Source organism: Hyla sarda, chromosome 3 (genome assembly GCF_029499605.1).
Source record: "Hyla sarda isolate aHylSar1 chromosome 3, aHylSar1.hap1, whole genome shotgun sequence".
Classification (NCBI taxonomy): domain Eukaryota; kingdom Metazoa; phylum Chordata; class Amphibia; order Anura; family Hylidae; genus Hyla; species Hyla sarda.
Genome location: NC_079191.1, coordinates 344164197 through 344179610, shown reverse-complemented (window position 1 = coordinate 344179610; position 15414 = coordinate 344164197). Strand labels below are relative to the sequence as shown.

General features: G+C 40.2%; 1 protein-coding gene across 2 annotated transcripts in view; it reads left to right on the top strand.

The window, feature by feature from the left end:
- GPATCH11 (G-patch domain containing 11) overlaps positions 1-15414 on the top strand; it is a 68831-nt gene that overhangs the window by 25368 nt on the left and 28049 nt on the right. For both annotated transcript variants that reach the window (XM_056567419.1, XM_056567418.1), the window contains exon 4: positions 8989-9109. In XM_056567419.1, the coding sequence (XP_056423394.1) occupies positions 8989-9109 (121 nt within the window). The remainder of the gene's footprint in view (positions 1-8988; positions 9110-15414) is intronic.

Below are 15414 nucleotides of genomic sequence, written 5' to 3'. Positions count from 1 at the left end.
TATAATATAATATACTTTTTTTTTTACTCCTATATTATATGGTCTAAGTCCTTAAAAAAAAAAAATTTGTTCCATTTTGTTGCTTAATTCCCGTTAAACCTTGTGTTATGCGTGTTTGGTCTGGCACATGCTATTGATGATTTGTAGTCTATACCCATGTTTTTTTTTTTCTTTTAACTCTGAGTATGTGCGACACATTTTCCCGTGTGACACAAAAAAAACATGCGACAGAAAATGAACTGACATGTGCGACACATTAGTAAATCAGCTCCCAGAAAAAGAGGAGTGAAATCTAAAACACTCCAGAAAGAACACTGGGATTTTAGTAAATCAGGGCCTCTGTGTGTACATGGGAGAAAGTTCTAGAAGGTCAACCATTACTGCAGTACTCCAACCTGCGCTTTAAAGGGGTATTCCAGGCCAAAACTTTTTTTTATATATCAACTGGCTCCGGAAAGTTAAACAGATTTGTAAATTACTTCTATTAAAAAAATCTTAATCCTTCCAATAGTTTTTAGCTTCTGAAGTTGAGTTGTTGTTTTCTGTCTAACTGCTCTCTGATGACTCACGTCCCGGGAGCTGTGCAGTTCCTATGGGGATATTCTCCCATCATGTACAGCTCCCGGGACGTGACATCATCATTGAGCAGTTAGACAGAAAACTTCAGAAGCTAATAACTATTGGAAGGATTAAGATTTTTTAATAGAAGTAATTTACAAATCATTTTAACTTTCCGGAGCCAGTTGATATATAAAACATTTTTTTTGCCTGGAATACCCCTTTAATCACAGTAGCCAGAATCAAGTACTTTTCTCAGTAAAAGACACATGAAAACCACATGAGAAGGACAACATTCTCTGGTCTGATGAACCCAAGCATTAACTTTTTGGCCTCAATTCTAAGCGTTTATATCTGGAGGAAACTAGGCACTGCTCATCATCTGCCCATTACAATGTCTACAGTAAAAAACATGGAGTGGTGTTTCAATATGCCTATTTCACAAGTTTGGATGTAGCCTCACAAAGGGACCCACTTTAAATCCGGGTTCACACAATGAAATTTCCAGCCGGAGATTTCGAGGGAGGCCAGTGCAGAAAGCGGCTCCATTGCCCTCCCTATAGACGTCAATGCGTTTCCGAGCGAATCTGCAGAAAGAATGAACATCGTTCTTTTTGGTGGAGTCTGGAGTATTAATTTCTGCCACAGAAATTCAGCAGTGTGCCATTGAAAACAATGGGAGGTCGCTGCAGCGAAATTTCCTGAACGGAATTCCACTCAAAAATGGCATTAATTTTCTGACCAGAAAAAAATATTTTAGCATCAATTCCAATACCTCTTTCATTTTCAGAGACAAGCTGACATTTCATCTTGAGTTTTCTTCTTTTAAAATGAAGCCTATTTACGATAAAATTACCTTCTTTTTTTCCCATCTGAAAACTTTGCTTTCAGTAGTTTATTTTATGTGAAATTTCCCAAGGCTTAAAGTTTGAAAAAGTTGCCACTGTTATTATAGATAAACAAGATGAAATAGCTCGTATTATTTTATTGTGGACAATTTAGCCATACTTTGCACTTCATGTGAAGCAATATTCATTTAATATAGGGCACTTTGTGACGAAAGGGTATATTTCACTTCAATTTCACATACTTGGGGAAAGTACATTGGCTGTCTCTAGTGTATGTTCCTAATAGCATTAGCTAAACTGTACAAATCAATATGCAAAGATGGTGTTACCGATAAGATGAAGATTGCAGTTCTTCATTTCAGGTATATGGTGGAAATAACATTATAACATTATTGAGAATAGAGATGAATTGCTAAATGTGTTTTTGAAATCCTCCTAACCCGAGGGGCTCCTGATCACCATTTCCAACATATTGGCCGCCCTGTACACGCAGACACTCTTTACTGAAATACATTACAGTACTTAAGGTGCTTGTAAGTTTCTGTAAGTCCTGTTGTAGGTGAAAGGTTTGTAGTTGCTGGCCCCTTCTATAATATTATGCTGCACGGAACACAAAGCTATGGAACAATGATCAAAGGGAAGACGGACCTCTAGGGCATCCAGATAAAGTTATAGGCGTCTGTCCCAGAGAGAGAGAGAAAAAAAAGACAGGTAAAATTTACCAAAAGCATTTTACTTTGATGTTTTTTTTTCCTCTTTGCTTTCTATTTTCTCTATATTGAAGGAAGTCTCCAGGCAAAACCGATACACATTATGCCTAGTGCAGAACCCGAATCCTGCCTTGTACTTGGCATAACATAGTGTTTTAGTTTTCTGCAGATTGTTTCATTACTTTGGTGTTTTTTAAACCGATAGACAATTTTCCAGTGTTCCTAGTGTTAAAAATGGAAAAGAAATGGAAAGTGGAAAAGAAATGTTTTCAAATCAACTGGTGCCAGAAAGTAACAGATTAGTAAATCATTTCTATTTAAATATCTTAATCTGTCTGGTATCCTATTTATCCTCAGCTGCTGTATACTACTGAGGAAGTTGTGCTGTTCTTTTCTGTCTGACCACTATGCTCTCTGCTGACACCTCTGTCCGTGTCTGGAACTGTCCAGAGCAGGAGCAAATCTCTCCTACACAACTTTCTCTGTAGTATACAGCAGCTGATAAGTACTGAAAGGCTTAAGATTTTTTTAATAGAAGTCATTTACAAATCTTTTTAAAGAAAAACTGTCATCCTGTTCACCCACACTAAACCCAATACACTGGGTTATAGTGCGGGTAAACAGGAGACCGATGCAGAGTCTCTGACTAAGATAAGTACCTGCAGCCCGAAGTTGTGTCCCTCTGAAGGTCCGCTACTTTCTTCTGTAAATTGCGCACAGTAGGCTGGCCTGCCGGGTGACTTTGAATATTCATGGACACTGGTCATGTTAGTGCTCGGTAGGCGCAAGTGCTTACATGACCAGTGCCCATGAATATTCAAATTCACCCAGCAGACCAGCCTCCTGTGGGCAATTCACAGAAGAAAGTAGCGGACCTTCAGAGGGACATCGCTCCGGGCTGCAGGTACATATTTTAGTCAGAGACCCCGCATCGGTCTCCTGTTCACTCTCACTATAACCCAATGTATTGGGTTTAGTGTGGGTGAACAAGATGACCATTTTCCTTTAACTTTCTGGCACCTGTTGATTTGAAAATATATTCAGGAGACCCCTTTAACCCGTTGCACGGGGGATGCCACGGGTTATTCGCGGCAGGGACTCGGCTGTAACACACAGTCGGGACCTTGCTGCACTGCCGGGACTGAAGCAAATTTCGGTCCCAGGAGCCACGGTCGGAAGTGACCGCGGGCTGTAAATGATTTGACAGAGGGAGGGGGCTCCACTGTCCCTGCTGGAGCACCCTGCGACGGGGGCCTGCTGCACTGCCTGGACCGAAGTAAACTTCAGTCCCGGCAGTTAAACCCTTAGAGCCGCGGTCGGAAGCGGGCTCCCTCAGTCTCTCTCCTGCAGCACCCCGCAATGATCGTAGGGTGCTGCTGCTTACCTGGGCAGCCGGGAGTCTTACAAAGACCCCCAGATCTGCCTAGGTATTTGCCAGTCAGGACGTGCAGGTCAGCACGTCCTGATATTCTGCCTGCCAGTGTAAAACTGGTAGGCAGCATATAACTGCAATGTTTTGGAATACTAAGTATTCCAAAGCATTAACAAAAAAAAAAATGCATTTATTAAATGAATACATTGGATAAATAAATATACATAATCCATGGTATTTACTAAGGTTTCCCTACATTTTCCACTTTCCCTACACTTTGCTTTTTTTTTTACACATGCTCTGATCTGTGGGGTTTTCCTCAGCTCAAATCCACCACATTTTCTGTGGAAACCTTAGTAAATATGTTGGGATTTTGTGAAAATGTTGGGAACACGCCCCTTTTCGGTGACCACGCCCCCTTTCCAGATGACCATGCCCCCTTTTAGGGTTTTCTTAGCAAAATGGAGAGTTAGTTGGTTTTTTAAATTCTGGCACACATTCTGGCACGTCTACAGTGTATGCTGTAGATGCCCCGCTGGCGCAGTAGTGAACTCCCTACTGCAGCGAGGTAGCTTTGTATGTCCACTCATAGCGGCAGATTTCCCACCGGCAGTCACGAGAGACACAATGAGCTGCCCAGCCGCAGCAGTGTGCTCACTCTTGTAACTGCTGGCGTGACATCCACGGTGTGAAATAAGCTCCGGATGCGTCCTGTGTGACCCGAACCTTATTAAATATTTTTTACATAGGCCCCATTCATACTGCATTTCTGCAGTATGTTAGAGGTATCCGTCAGCACCACATCAAAAAAGTGATGCCAACGTATACTGTGACAGCCCCATTCATTTCCGAATATGACTGCTACAGTATGCGGTGTCATCACTTTTTACAGGGTACATTCACACTGGCGGGGGTTTACAGCAAGTTTCATGCTGCAAGTTTCATGCTGCAAGTTTGAGATGCAGCAAATTTTCCACTGCAGCTCAAACTCCCAGCGGAAAACTCGCTGTAAACCCCCACCCGTGTGAATGTACCCTAAAAACACTACACTAACACAAAATAAAGAGTAAAACACTACATATTCACATACCCCTACACAGTCCCCCCCTCCCAAACAAAAATGAAAAACATCAGGTACGTTTCCAAAATGGAGCCTCCAACTGTTGCAAAACAACAACTCCCAGTATTGCCGGACAGCCATTAACTGTCCAGGCATGCTGGGAGTTTTGCAACAGCTGGGGGCACCCTGTTAGGGGTATTCTACGCCAGTGATTCCCAATTTCCATCCCTATGCAAATCCCTAATTTAGGCCTCAAATACGCATGGCGCTCTCTCACTTCAGAGCCCTGTCGTATTTCAAGGCAACAGTTAAAGCGGTATTCCGGGCAAAAACATCTTATGCCCTATCGAAAGGATAGGAGATAAGATGTCTGATCGCGGGGGGCCCAACGCTGGGGGACCCCCCGCGATCTCCCTGCAGCTGCCCGCATCCTATGCGAAGCTGCGTCTGAAGTTTCGGAAACCTCCGGGCTTCCGAGACGGGGAGATGACATAGTAACATAGTTCATAAGGTTGAAAAAAGACCAGAGTCAATCAAGTTCAACCTATAACCCTAATAAGTCCCTGTTGAGTTGAGTTGATCCAGAGGAAGGCAAAAAACCCTCATACTAGAGGTAAAAATTCCTTCCCGACTCCAAATATGATGTCACGCCCCCTCCATTCATGTCTATGGGAGAGGGCGCCCCCTTACATTGAAATAGATAGCCTTAACACCCCACAGGTGTTTGAAGAATTTTCATTAATTTTTTCTCTAAAATGCTGGTGTTATCCCAAATTTTTCATTTTCACAAGGGGTAATAGGAAAAAAGCCCCCCAAAATTTGTAACGCAATTTCTCCTGAGTACAGAAATACCCCATATGTGGACCTAAAATGCTCTGCAGGCGCACAACAAAGCTCAGCAGTGAGAGTGCACTATGTACATTTGAGGTGATTTGCACAGGGGTGGCTGATCGTTACAGCGGTTCTGACATAAACGCAAAAAAAAAAAATAAAAACACCCACCCATGTGACCCCATTTTGGAAAATAAACCCCTCACTAAACATAACAAGGGGTATAGTGAGCCTTAACACCCCACAGGTGTTTGAAGAAGTTTTGGTGAAATATTATTATTATTTTTTTCCACTAAAATAATGGTGTTATCCCAAATTTTTCATTTTCACAAGGGGTTATAGGAAAAAAGCCCCCCAAAATTTGTAACCCCATTTCTTCTGAGTATATAAATATCCCATTATATGGATGTAAAGTGCTCTGCGGGCAAACTACAGGGCTCAGAAGAAAAGGAGCGACATTGGGCTTTTGGAGAAAGATTTTTGCTAGAATTGAAGGCCATGTGCGTTTACAAAGCCCCTATAGTGCCAGAATGGTGGAAACCCCCACATTTGACCCCATTTTGGAACTACATCCCTCACAGAATGTAATAAGTGGTACAGTGAGCATTTACACCCCACAGGTGTCTGAAAGATTTTTGGAACAGTGGTCCATGAAAATAAAAAATGCAATTTTTCATTTGCACAGCCCACTGTTCCAAAAGTCTGTCTAACACATGTGGGGTGTAACTGCTCACTGCACCCACTGTTCTGGCACCATGGGGGCTTTGTATGGCCTCCGGTTTCCATTCCAAGCAAATCCTCTCTCCAAAAGCTCTGTTTCTTCTGAGCATTGTAGTGTGTTCGCAGAGCACTTGACGTCCACACATGGGGTATTTCCATACTCCATAAGAAATGGGGTTACTAATTTTGGGGGGCATTTTTCTCCTATTACCTCTTGTAAAAATAGTAAATTTGGGGGGGAAAAATGCATTTTAGTGAGAATTTTTTTATTTTTTTGCGTTAAATTTAACGAAAAGTCATCAAACACCTGTTAAGACTCACTGTACGCCTTGCTACATGCCTTAAGGGGGTGTAGTTTCCAAAATAGTATTCCAGTATAATATTTTTTATTTTATTTTTTTGCTTTAATGGCACCATAGGGGCTTCCTAAATGTGACATGCCCCTTCCAAAAACCATTTTAGCTAAATATGCCTTCAAAAAGCCAAATGTGGCTCCTTCTCTTCTGAGCATTGTAGTGCGCCAGCAGAGCACTCGGGGTCTGTATATGAGGTATTTCCATACTTAGAAGAAATAGGGTTACAAATTTTCGGGGGCATTTTCTCCTATTACCTCTTGTAAAAATGGTCAATTTGGGGAAAAAACGTCATTTTAGTGAAAAAAAAAAAAAAATTTCATTTACACATCCGAATTTAACGAAAAGTTATCAAACACCTGTGGGGTGTTAAGGATCACTGGACCCCTTCTTACGTGCCTTGAGGGGTGTCGATTCCAAAATAGTATGCCATGTGGTTATTTTTTTGTTTTTGTTTTTTGCTGTTATGGAACCATAGGGACCTCCTAAATGTGACATGCCCTCTTAAACCATTTCAGCAAAATTCACTCTCCAAAATTCCATTGTCGCTCCTTCCCTTCTAAGCCCTCTAGTGCACCAACAGAGCACTTTACGTTCACATATGAGGTATTTCCTTACTCGAGAGAAATTGGGTTACACATTTTGGGGGGCATTTTCTCCTTTTACCCCTTGTAAAAATTCAAAAACTGGGTCTACAAGAACATGTTAGTGTAAAAAATGTAGATTTTGAATTTTCTCCTTCAATTTGCTGCTATTCCTGTGAAACACCTAAAGGGTTAAAGGGGTTCTCCAGTACTTAGACATATTATCCCCTATCCAAAGGATAGGGGATAAGATGCCTGATCGCGGGAGTCCCGCTGCTGGGGACCCCCATGATCTTACCCCGTTTATAATCAGTCCACGGAGCGTGTTCGCTTCGGGTCTGATTACCGGCGACCACAGGTCCGACGGCGTGTGACGTCACGCTCCGCCCCGTGTGACAGCTATCACGCCCCTCCCATAGGCTTGCATTGAGGGGCGGAGCGTGACATCACACGGGCGCGGAGGCATGATGTCACACGCCCCCGGCCCTGTGGTCGCCAGTAATCAGACCCGGAGCAAACACGCTCCGGGGACTGATTATAAACGGTGTGTGGCATGCAAGATCATGGGGGGTCCCCAGCAGTGGGACTCCCGCGATCAGGCATCTTATCCCCTATCCTTTGGATGGGGGATAAGATGTCTAAGCACCGGAGAACCCCTTTAACAAACATTCTGAATATAATTTTGTATAGTTTAATGGGTGCAGTTTTTATAATGGGGTAATTTTATGGGTTGTTTCTAATATGAAGACCCCTCAAATCTACTTCAAAACGAAACTGGTCCCTGAAAAATTCCGATTTTGAAAATTTTGTGAAAAACTGGAAAATTATTGATGAACTTTGAAGCCCTGTGATGTCTTCCAAAAGTAAAAACATGTCAACTTTATGATGCCAACATAAAGTAGACATATTGTATATGTGAATCAATATATCATTTATTTGGAATGTCTATTTTCCTCACAAGCAGAGAGCTTCAAAGTTGGAAAAATGCAAAATTTTCTAATTTTTCATGAAATTTGGGAATTTTTCACCAAGAAATGATGCAAGTATTGACGAAGATATATCACTATGATAAAGTAGAATATGTCACAAAAAAAACATTCTCGGAATCAACTTCATAAGTAAAAGCATCCCAGAGTTATTAATGCTTAAAGGGACAGTGGTCAGATGTGCAAAAAAAAATGCTCTGGTCCTTAAGGCCAAAATTACATCGGTCCTTAAGGGGTTAAGGGTGGAAATAAAGTATGCTGTATTTGCAGATGTTTTATTCTCCAGTAGTAATTTCTTTTGGCTGTTCATCAGCAGCAATAGAGATCTCAAGATGTATTACTGAACAGTAAGAGCCCATTTACACTACAGAATCTTTGTATGAAATATTTGGGTGCCACCAAAATCCAAGGGCACTAGGACCACGCAGACATGCGTCGTTACTATATTGCAGTCCGCGTTAGAATTCTAAAGTTTGAATTTCCACTCTGGTGCCCCCTCAATCACCTTGTCATACATGTACACTGTTTTGTGTGAACTAGTTTCCCCTGATATGTACATGTATTGCCATATGTTCGACAGTGGTTAAATACCACATATCTCTATATAAGCACAGTCCAAATACAGTATGTTTAAAGGGATACACCGCTGCTCAGCGTTTGGAACAAACTGTTCCAAACACTGTAGCCAGCTCCGGGAGCTCATGACGTCATAGTTTGTTCCAAACGCTGAGCAGCGGAGTACTCCTTTTAACCTTTACAATGAGTTAGATTCCCTAAAAATGAGATCTGATGTTTTTAAATATTCGTTTCCTCCATCATTCAGGTTAAAAATGTGTAGCCACTAACTGATGCATAGTGCACATGTTCAATGTATGCCAAGATAAATGTGCTCTTTAAAATCAGCGTTATGCAGTGTAATGGTTAGGAAGTGTGTTAATAAATATTCTGATTTTTCCTTTTGCAAAGGACGCAGCGGTATTGGCCATGAAGAAATGAAGAAGCGGAAAGCAGAGGAAAATCTTGAAAGCTTCAGGCGAAAGGTTCTGATGAGCCAAAAAGCACAGGAGCAAGCTGCTGATGACTTCAGGTAGTGTCCCTGTAGGTTGTCATTGTGCAAAGATGTGATAGGAAAATGTATACTGTACGGGAGTGAGTACTATATCTTGAGTAAAATACTTTGTCATTTTGGCTTGTCTCTTGGTGGAGTGGCAGGATACATTTTTTTTTCTCACTTCATTATGCTTCCTTCAACTTCTCTTCTTTATTATAAATTTAGCAAAAATAATTTCATGCCATGTACTAATTTTATGTACTGTATATTATTGTTTTTTCTTTGCGAGTAAAGTCAGAGTCATGTTCTAACCGTGTATAATACTTTAACGTGAAAGGTAGTTGTATAAAGAGACATAGACACTTGTAATGAAGACTGCACTCTGTCTTCCACTAAAAAGGACATTGTGATGTTAGATACATTGGCCCTGATTGATTAAGAGTGGAATTTATTTTTAATTGCTTTGAGCTGTCCGGTTTTCCAGAGCTCAGATACACCACTTTTTTTTATGGGATCATTAGTAAATATGTTAAGATTTTTCTAAACTGTAGGGGACACACCCCTTTCTCAGTGGCCATGCCCCATTTTCAGTGGCCACGCCTCTTTTTTTTTTAATTTTTAATTTTAATTTTTTTTTGTGTAAAATGGAGAGTTGGTCAGGTTTTTTGGTTGCAAATTCTGGCGCACAAAGCGTGCAACACAATTTGAGCCCAAAATTTGAGATCCGGTGGCAATCACATTAGTAAATGACCCCCATGGTATCTGATCTTGTGTCTGACTACCAGAGGCTAGCTTAGAGGCTAAATTACTGCTGTTGAAGCTTTAGTAACTACAGAAGTTCCACCACTTGACATGGCTGACCATACATTTTTAGAAATGCCTGTGAGATGCAAGAAAAGTGGCAAAATTGAGACATCCCCCTCTTTAGTTCTTCAGGATTTAGTTGCGTTTTGGAGGGGAGGTGTCTTCATTAGAGGCTACCACCAGCTAGGAAGCACTCTCTGAACACTAACATGCAGTTGACATCAATTTTTTACTATAGATGCTGTTTCAAAAACACTTTGATATATGTTAGTTTACCACCAGTATTACTGCAGTGTAGTCTTTTTAATCCCAGCTCAGCGGCATTCATTTTCAACCCTTTCATAAGTAGTTGGGTCATGTAATTTACTGGGGATCTCTGAAAAGAACAACTGTGTAGATCAGTCTCTCCTGTGTGGCTGACTTCCTGTGAACCTCAGGATATATAATCACTTATCAAATTTGTCCTGGCAGCCCACAGACACCTCCCCTTCTGACCATGTTTTGCCCTCCTTGTATCCGGTAAATATATTTCTACCTTCTGTAAGGAAACAGGAAAGACGTGCTATAGTAGGAAAGTCCATATAATCACCTGCATAGTTATACATCTCCCCTGACTCACAAGACAACTCTTAAAAGGGACATTAACTAAAATAGGTATAAACAAGAAATACACAAGAGCCTAAACATTAATCTAATACTGTACTAAGCTATGCTGCGGTGTATAAGGGGAAAACAAATTAAAGAGTGCTCCTTTAAATCTGAAGTAAAACAAAGTTTATGGAAATGATTAAAAATATGACCTGCTGGGGGTGCTGTGGTCCACGAGCCTTGATATTGGTCATTTCTGACTTATTGAGAAAGTTCTGTGAATTTAATACCGGAGTAATGAAGATTTTGAACAGTATTGCCATTATGCTAAAATCATTTTGCTTCATTTCGCTCCCATGCTCATTATGGAGTATTTACTGTGTACTTAATAATGCACGGTGTTGGGGCTATTAAAAATGAATTATAATACCCTGTTTATGTGGTGTATAGTGCCCGGGCAAGATGAAAAACACTGGATTTATACATCCTGTGAAAGGCACAAAATTGGCTATAAAACCAGTTTGACTTTTGACAGTAAATGCATTGTTTATTTACCGAAATGTCCCTGTGGTAAATTGCGTGTGTGTGAGACACCCAGACAATTCAAGGTGAGCCGCTCAGAACGCTAGAGTCATAAAGACTCCAAACACTGATCTTCCTATCTCCCATAGCAACAATCTTTTCCATCCCATCCTGGTATCAGTCAATGTGTCGTCCTGCCATCGTAGAGAAAGGATAAAAAACTATGCACATTACACTTGGAGAAAATGCTGAGGTAACAGCAAAAATAATTCTTAAGTGTTTTACTGCATTACTGTGGCCTTTTAACCCCACACCGAGGAAAATCAACAGCCCAGCTCTTTTGTTACAGCTTATCTGTGTCTTTGAGGGATTAAGTTACCAGGCGGATCATAAAAGTCTATCAATCAAGTGTCCAGTAAACGTATCTGCACAGGCTTATGAAGAAGATAGAGGATAATATATTACACCAAACATTATTTGGAAGCAATACTCTGTAAGACTAGAGGAGATTTTCTTTCAACTAATCCAGAGTTTATACAGTCTGTTTACCAAACAGAAAAAACCCATAATTGGGCCCTGTTCATGTCACGTGAAGAGCCTTCATTGGAGGAGGAGCTCCCAATCTATACCATGGCCGAAATGTATAAATAGAGACTAAAGACTGTGTCACTTACCCGTGTAGTAGTATTTTCTCCGGTGGAAAACTTTTTTTTAATTTTTTTTATCAACTGGTGCCAGACAGTTAGAGATTTGTAAATTACTTCTATTAAAAAATCTTAATCCTTCCAGTGCTTATTAGCTGCTGAATACTGCAGAGGAATTTTTTTTTCTTTTTTGAACACAGAGCTCTGTGCTGACATCATGAGCACAGTGCTCTCTGCTGACCCCTCTGTTCATTTTAAGAACTGTCCAGAATAGGAGAAAATCCCCATAGAAAACATATGCAGCTCTGGACAGTTCCTAAAATGGACAGAGATGTCAGCAGAGAGCACTGTGGTCATGATGTCAGCAGAGAACACTGTGTTCCAAAAAGAAAATAATTTCCTCTGTAGTATTCAGCAGCTAATAAGTACTGGAAGGATTAAGATTTTTTAATAGAAGTAATTTTACAAATCTGTTTACATTTCTGGCACCAGTTGATAAAAAGAAAAAAAAAAAAAAGTTTCCACCGGAATACCCCTTTAAATATTGTGCAGACAAGCATAGCGGGGACAGGACAAATCTGAAGTGCAATTGCTAAATTTGCACATGAATCTGAACTGCATCAGGATATTTAAAAAAAATAAAGTATAAATATATATTTATTGAAACAAATAGAAAACAATAGTTACATACAGTAGCAATGACACATTTTGGGACTTAATTTCCTTTCTAATTTTGCAGAATTAAGAGTCCATCTGCCACAGTTACCTGAAGAATTACACGAGGCGCTGTCCTCCTTGTTTTTTCTCTTCCCTCATCTCAAATCTGAACTGCGGGAGCAATATTTTACAGCAACAATTGTTTCCTGCGTCTAAGCTCACTTCCTTGGGTCACTGGCGGCCCGGAGAAGGTATCGCTTCCATAGTTCAGATTTGTTCTGTCCTGCCATGCATGTCTGCAAAATGTTGCAATAAAGAAAAAGATCCTACTACTCGGGTGAGTGAAACTTTCTTCAGTCTCTATTTATGCATCTTTTACGCTACCCACGTTTCCTAGTGGGCACACCCGTTTGGATCTTGCTGAAATTCTAAGATAAGCTGCACACCCGTCTAGTGACTGATCAAAAAAGCTGTGATAGACTTTCGTCTTCCTATAGACTATACCATGGACTAAAGGCTGCATCATTTCCCATTGCTTAGGCCTACAGTTGGTTATAATAGGGTCCATTGTGTTAAAAAAAAAAAAATAAATAAAAAAAAAAAAAAATATATATATATATATATATATATATATATATATATATTAGTGGGAGTTTAGCTTAGTAAAGATGGGCAAATGGCAGTTAACAGCAGTCTGAAACAGTGATGCCGTTCAAAGACAGCGCTTCTTCTGCTCTTTATTTTCAAACACAAAATACAGCCATATTCACATTGGCACAAAACAAACAAAAACCTGCTGGTCCAGCACTAACTAAGTGTTTAAACACTTTCATGTGTTGCCTTACACATCTGGCAATTGTCACAAAGTTTGCTTTTTGAGACTGCAGCCTTCCGGAGCACAACTCCCATTTGAGGGGTCAGGTACCTTTCAGCTTCTCTAGGCAGACTGACTTTGTTATTCTATATATCACCTACACTCTCCCAAGGAAAGATTAAATACTCTTTTACCACTAGATAGCAACAAATACAATAATATAATAAACCTACATGTGCTACCAATAAAATTGTACTCCATTATCATAAATCCCCAAAATTTTATTAAATAACATTTGACACAATTATCAAAAAAACAGCTCGAAAAGGACAGACACCCCTAACCCATAAAAAACATGCACCCCAGTAGGCACAGTGTCCCCAGCCATATAATCACCAAAAATCTTGCAACACACTCTTATGAGCTAGTAATGACTCCTCCATATATGTACACAATATACCAGGTATGCTATCATAACATATATAACATGTCAATACCCATAATAAACTGCATTACCTGTTCCAAGTGTGTTGTTAGCGGCCATTTGGGGACACCTGTGCACCCTCGACAGACGTCAGTTTCGTGGGCTAACCCACTTCCTCAGGAGGTAGTGTTGTAATGCTCACCCAACTATTTATGTACTATTCCCTCCTATCGGTGCACACGCCGATCCTCGGAACCGGAAGTCAAACCCCGCGGCGTCACAGGCTTCAGCTGGCATGTAACCATGACAGCTACCGCCCTAACTAGACACTCAGGGCTCCGACTTCCGCCCCGACTAGGGGCGTGTGCACTTCGGGAACAGACATATACTACAAGTAAGAGATCCCCATACAGTCTATACCATCTATTATCAAACTATGAATCAATTGTTCCCCAAATGGCCCCTAGTAAATAACACATTGGATCAGACAATATCTTATTTTACTTACAATTACAATACTGAATATAAGTGGTCTATTATAAATTTCTATCGTAGAGGTCACATCACAAAATGTCAAACAACTTTTATAAAATACAGTCCCTTTATTATTACTATAATATGCTATAATACTAAATCCTTCTAATATTACAATAGTGCCTACAATATTTCATCATATCAGTATAATACAATAACCATATCATAAAACCCCAGTGTTCCATAGTGTCTGTCACCGCAATCATTGAATTAATAATTATAATGTGCTATGTACACAACCCGTGTATATCTCCTAATAATATCTGATGTGCTATATAATACAAATAACCCCTATTGTGCTCACTGCCCTGTGACAATCTGACTTCGGCACCTTAGCTTGTCAGAAAACTTGGAGTGGTCCAGAAACTGGAATGAAAGACCTCACTACCAATCGTGTATTTCATTTATTTATTTTTTTTAAATAAAAATCCGGGCCCAAAAATAAGATTTACTTAAAAGTTCCTAGCAGCTATGGGCTGCTAGAGATATAACACTTTACTTTTTAAATAGCTCAAATCTAATAAAACATAAGGTTTCTCCAAATTCAACACAAAATGCAATTTTTAATTAATTATGCAGTCTCAGAATTTTTCTACCTGTTTATTATGAGCAGCTTTAGCTCTTAGCACCTTTTGCAGTTATGGCCTGCTGAAAAGGTAATACATGACCAGACACTAGATCTAGCAGCATTCCGAGGAACCTTAGCTTTAGTGGACTAATATTCTTGGGTTTGCATGCCATAACCATGATCTTCAAATCCCACCAAGATTTTCTATGGAGTTAAATAGCCAGGCAACTGTGACATTCATTTCCGAATCTACCATGAAGTTTTCTGCAACCAAGTCTTAGTAGACTTTTAGGTATGCTTGCGATCATTGTCCTGTTATATGGTCCAAGCTTCAGCTTCCTCACAGACAACATGACGTTTTCTCCCAGGATTTCTCGCTTGATTGAATCCATCTTGCGTTCCACACGCTGAAGGTTTCCAGTACCAGAGGAAGCAAAGCAACCCCAGAGCATCATCTAGCCACCACCAGTCTTCACTGTAGGCAGGGTGTACTTTATAATGTATGCATCATTTTTCCTCTTCCAGACATACAGTCAGGTCCATAAATATTGGGACATAATTCTAAAATTTTTGGCTCTATACACCACCACAATGGATTTGAAATGAAACAAACAAGATGTACTTTAACTGCAGATTGTTGGCTTTAATTTGAGGCTATTTACATCCAAATCAGGTGGACGGTGTAGGAATTACAACAGTTTACATATGTGCCTCACACTTGTTAAGGGACAAAAAGTAATGGGATGTAATAATAATCATAAATCAAACTTTTACTTTTTAATACTT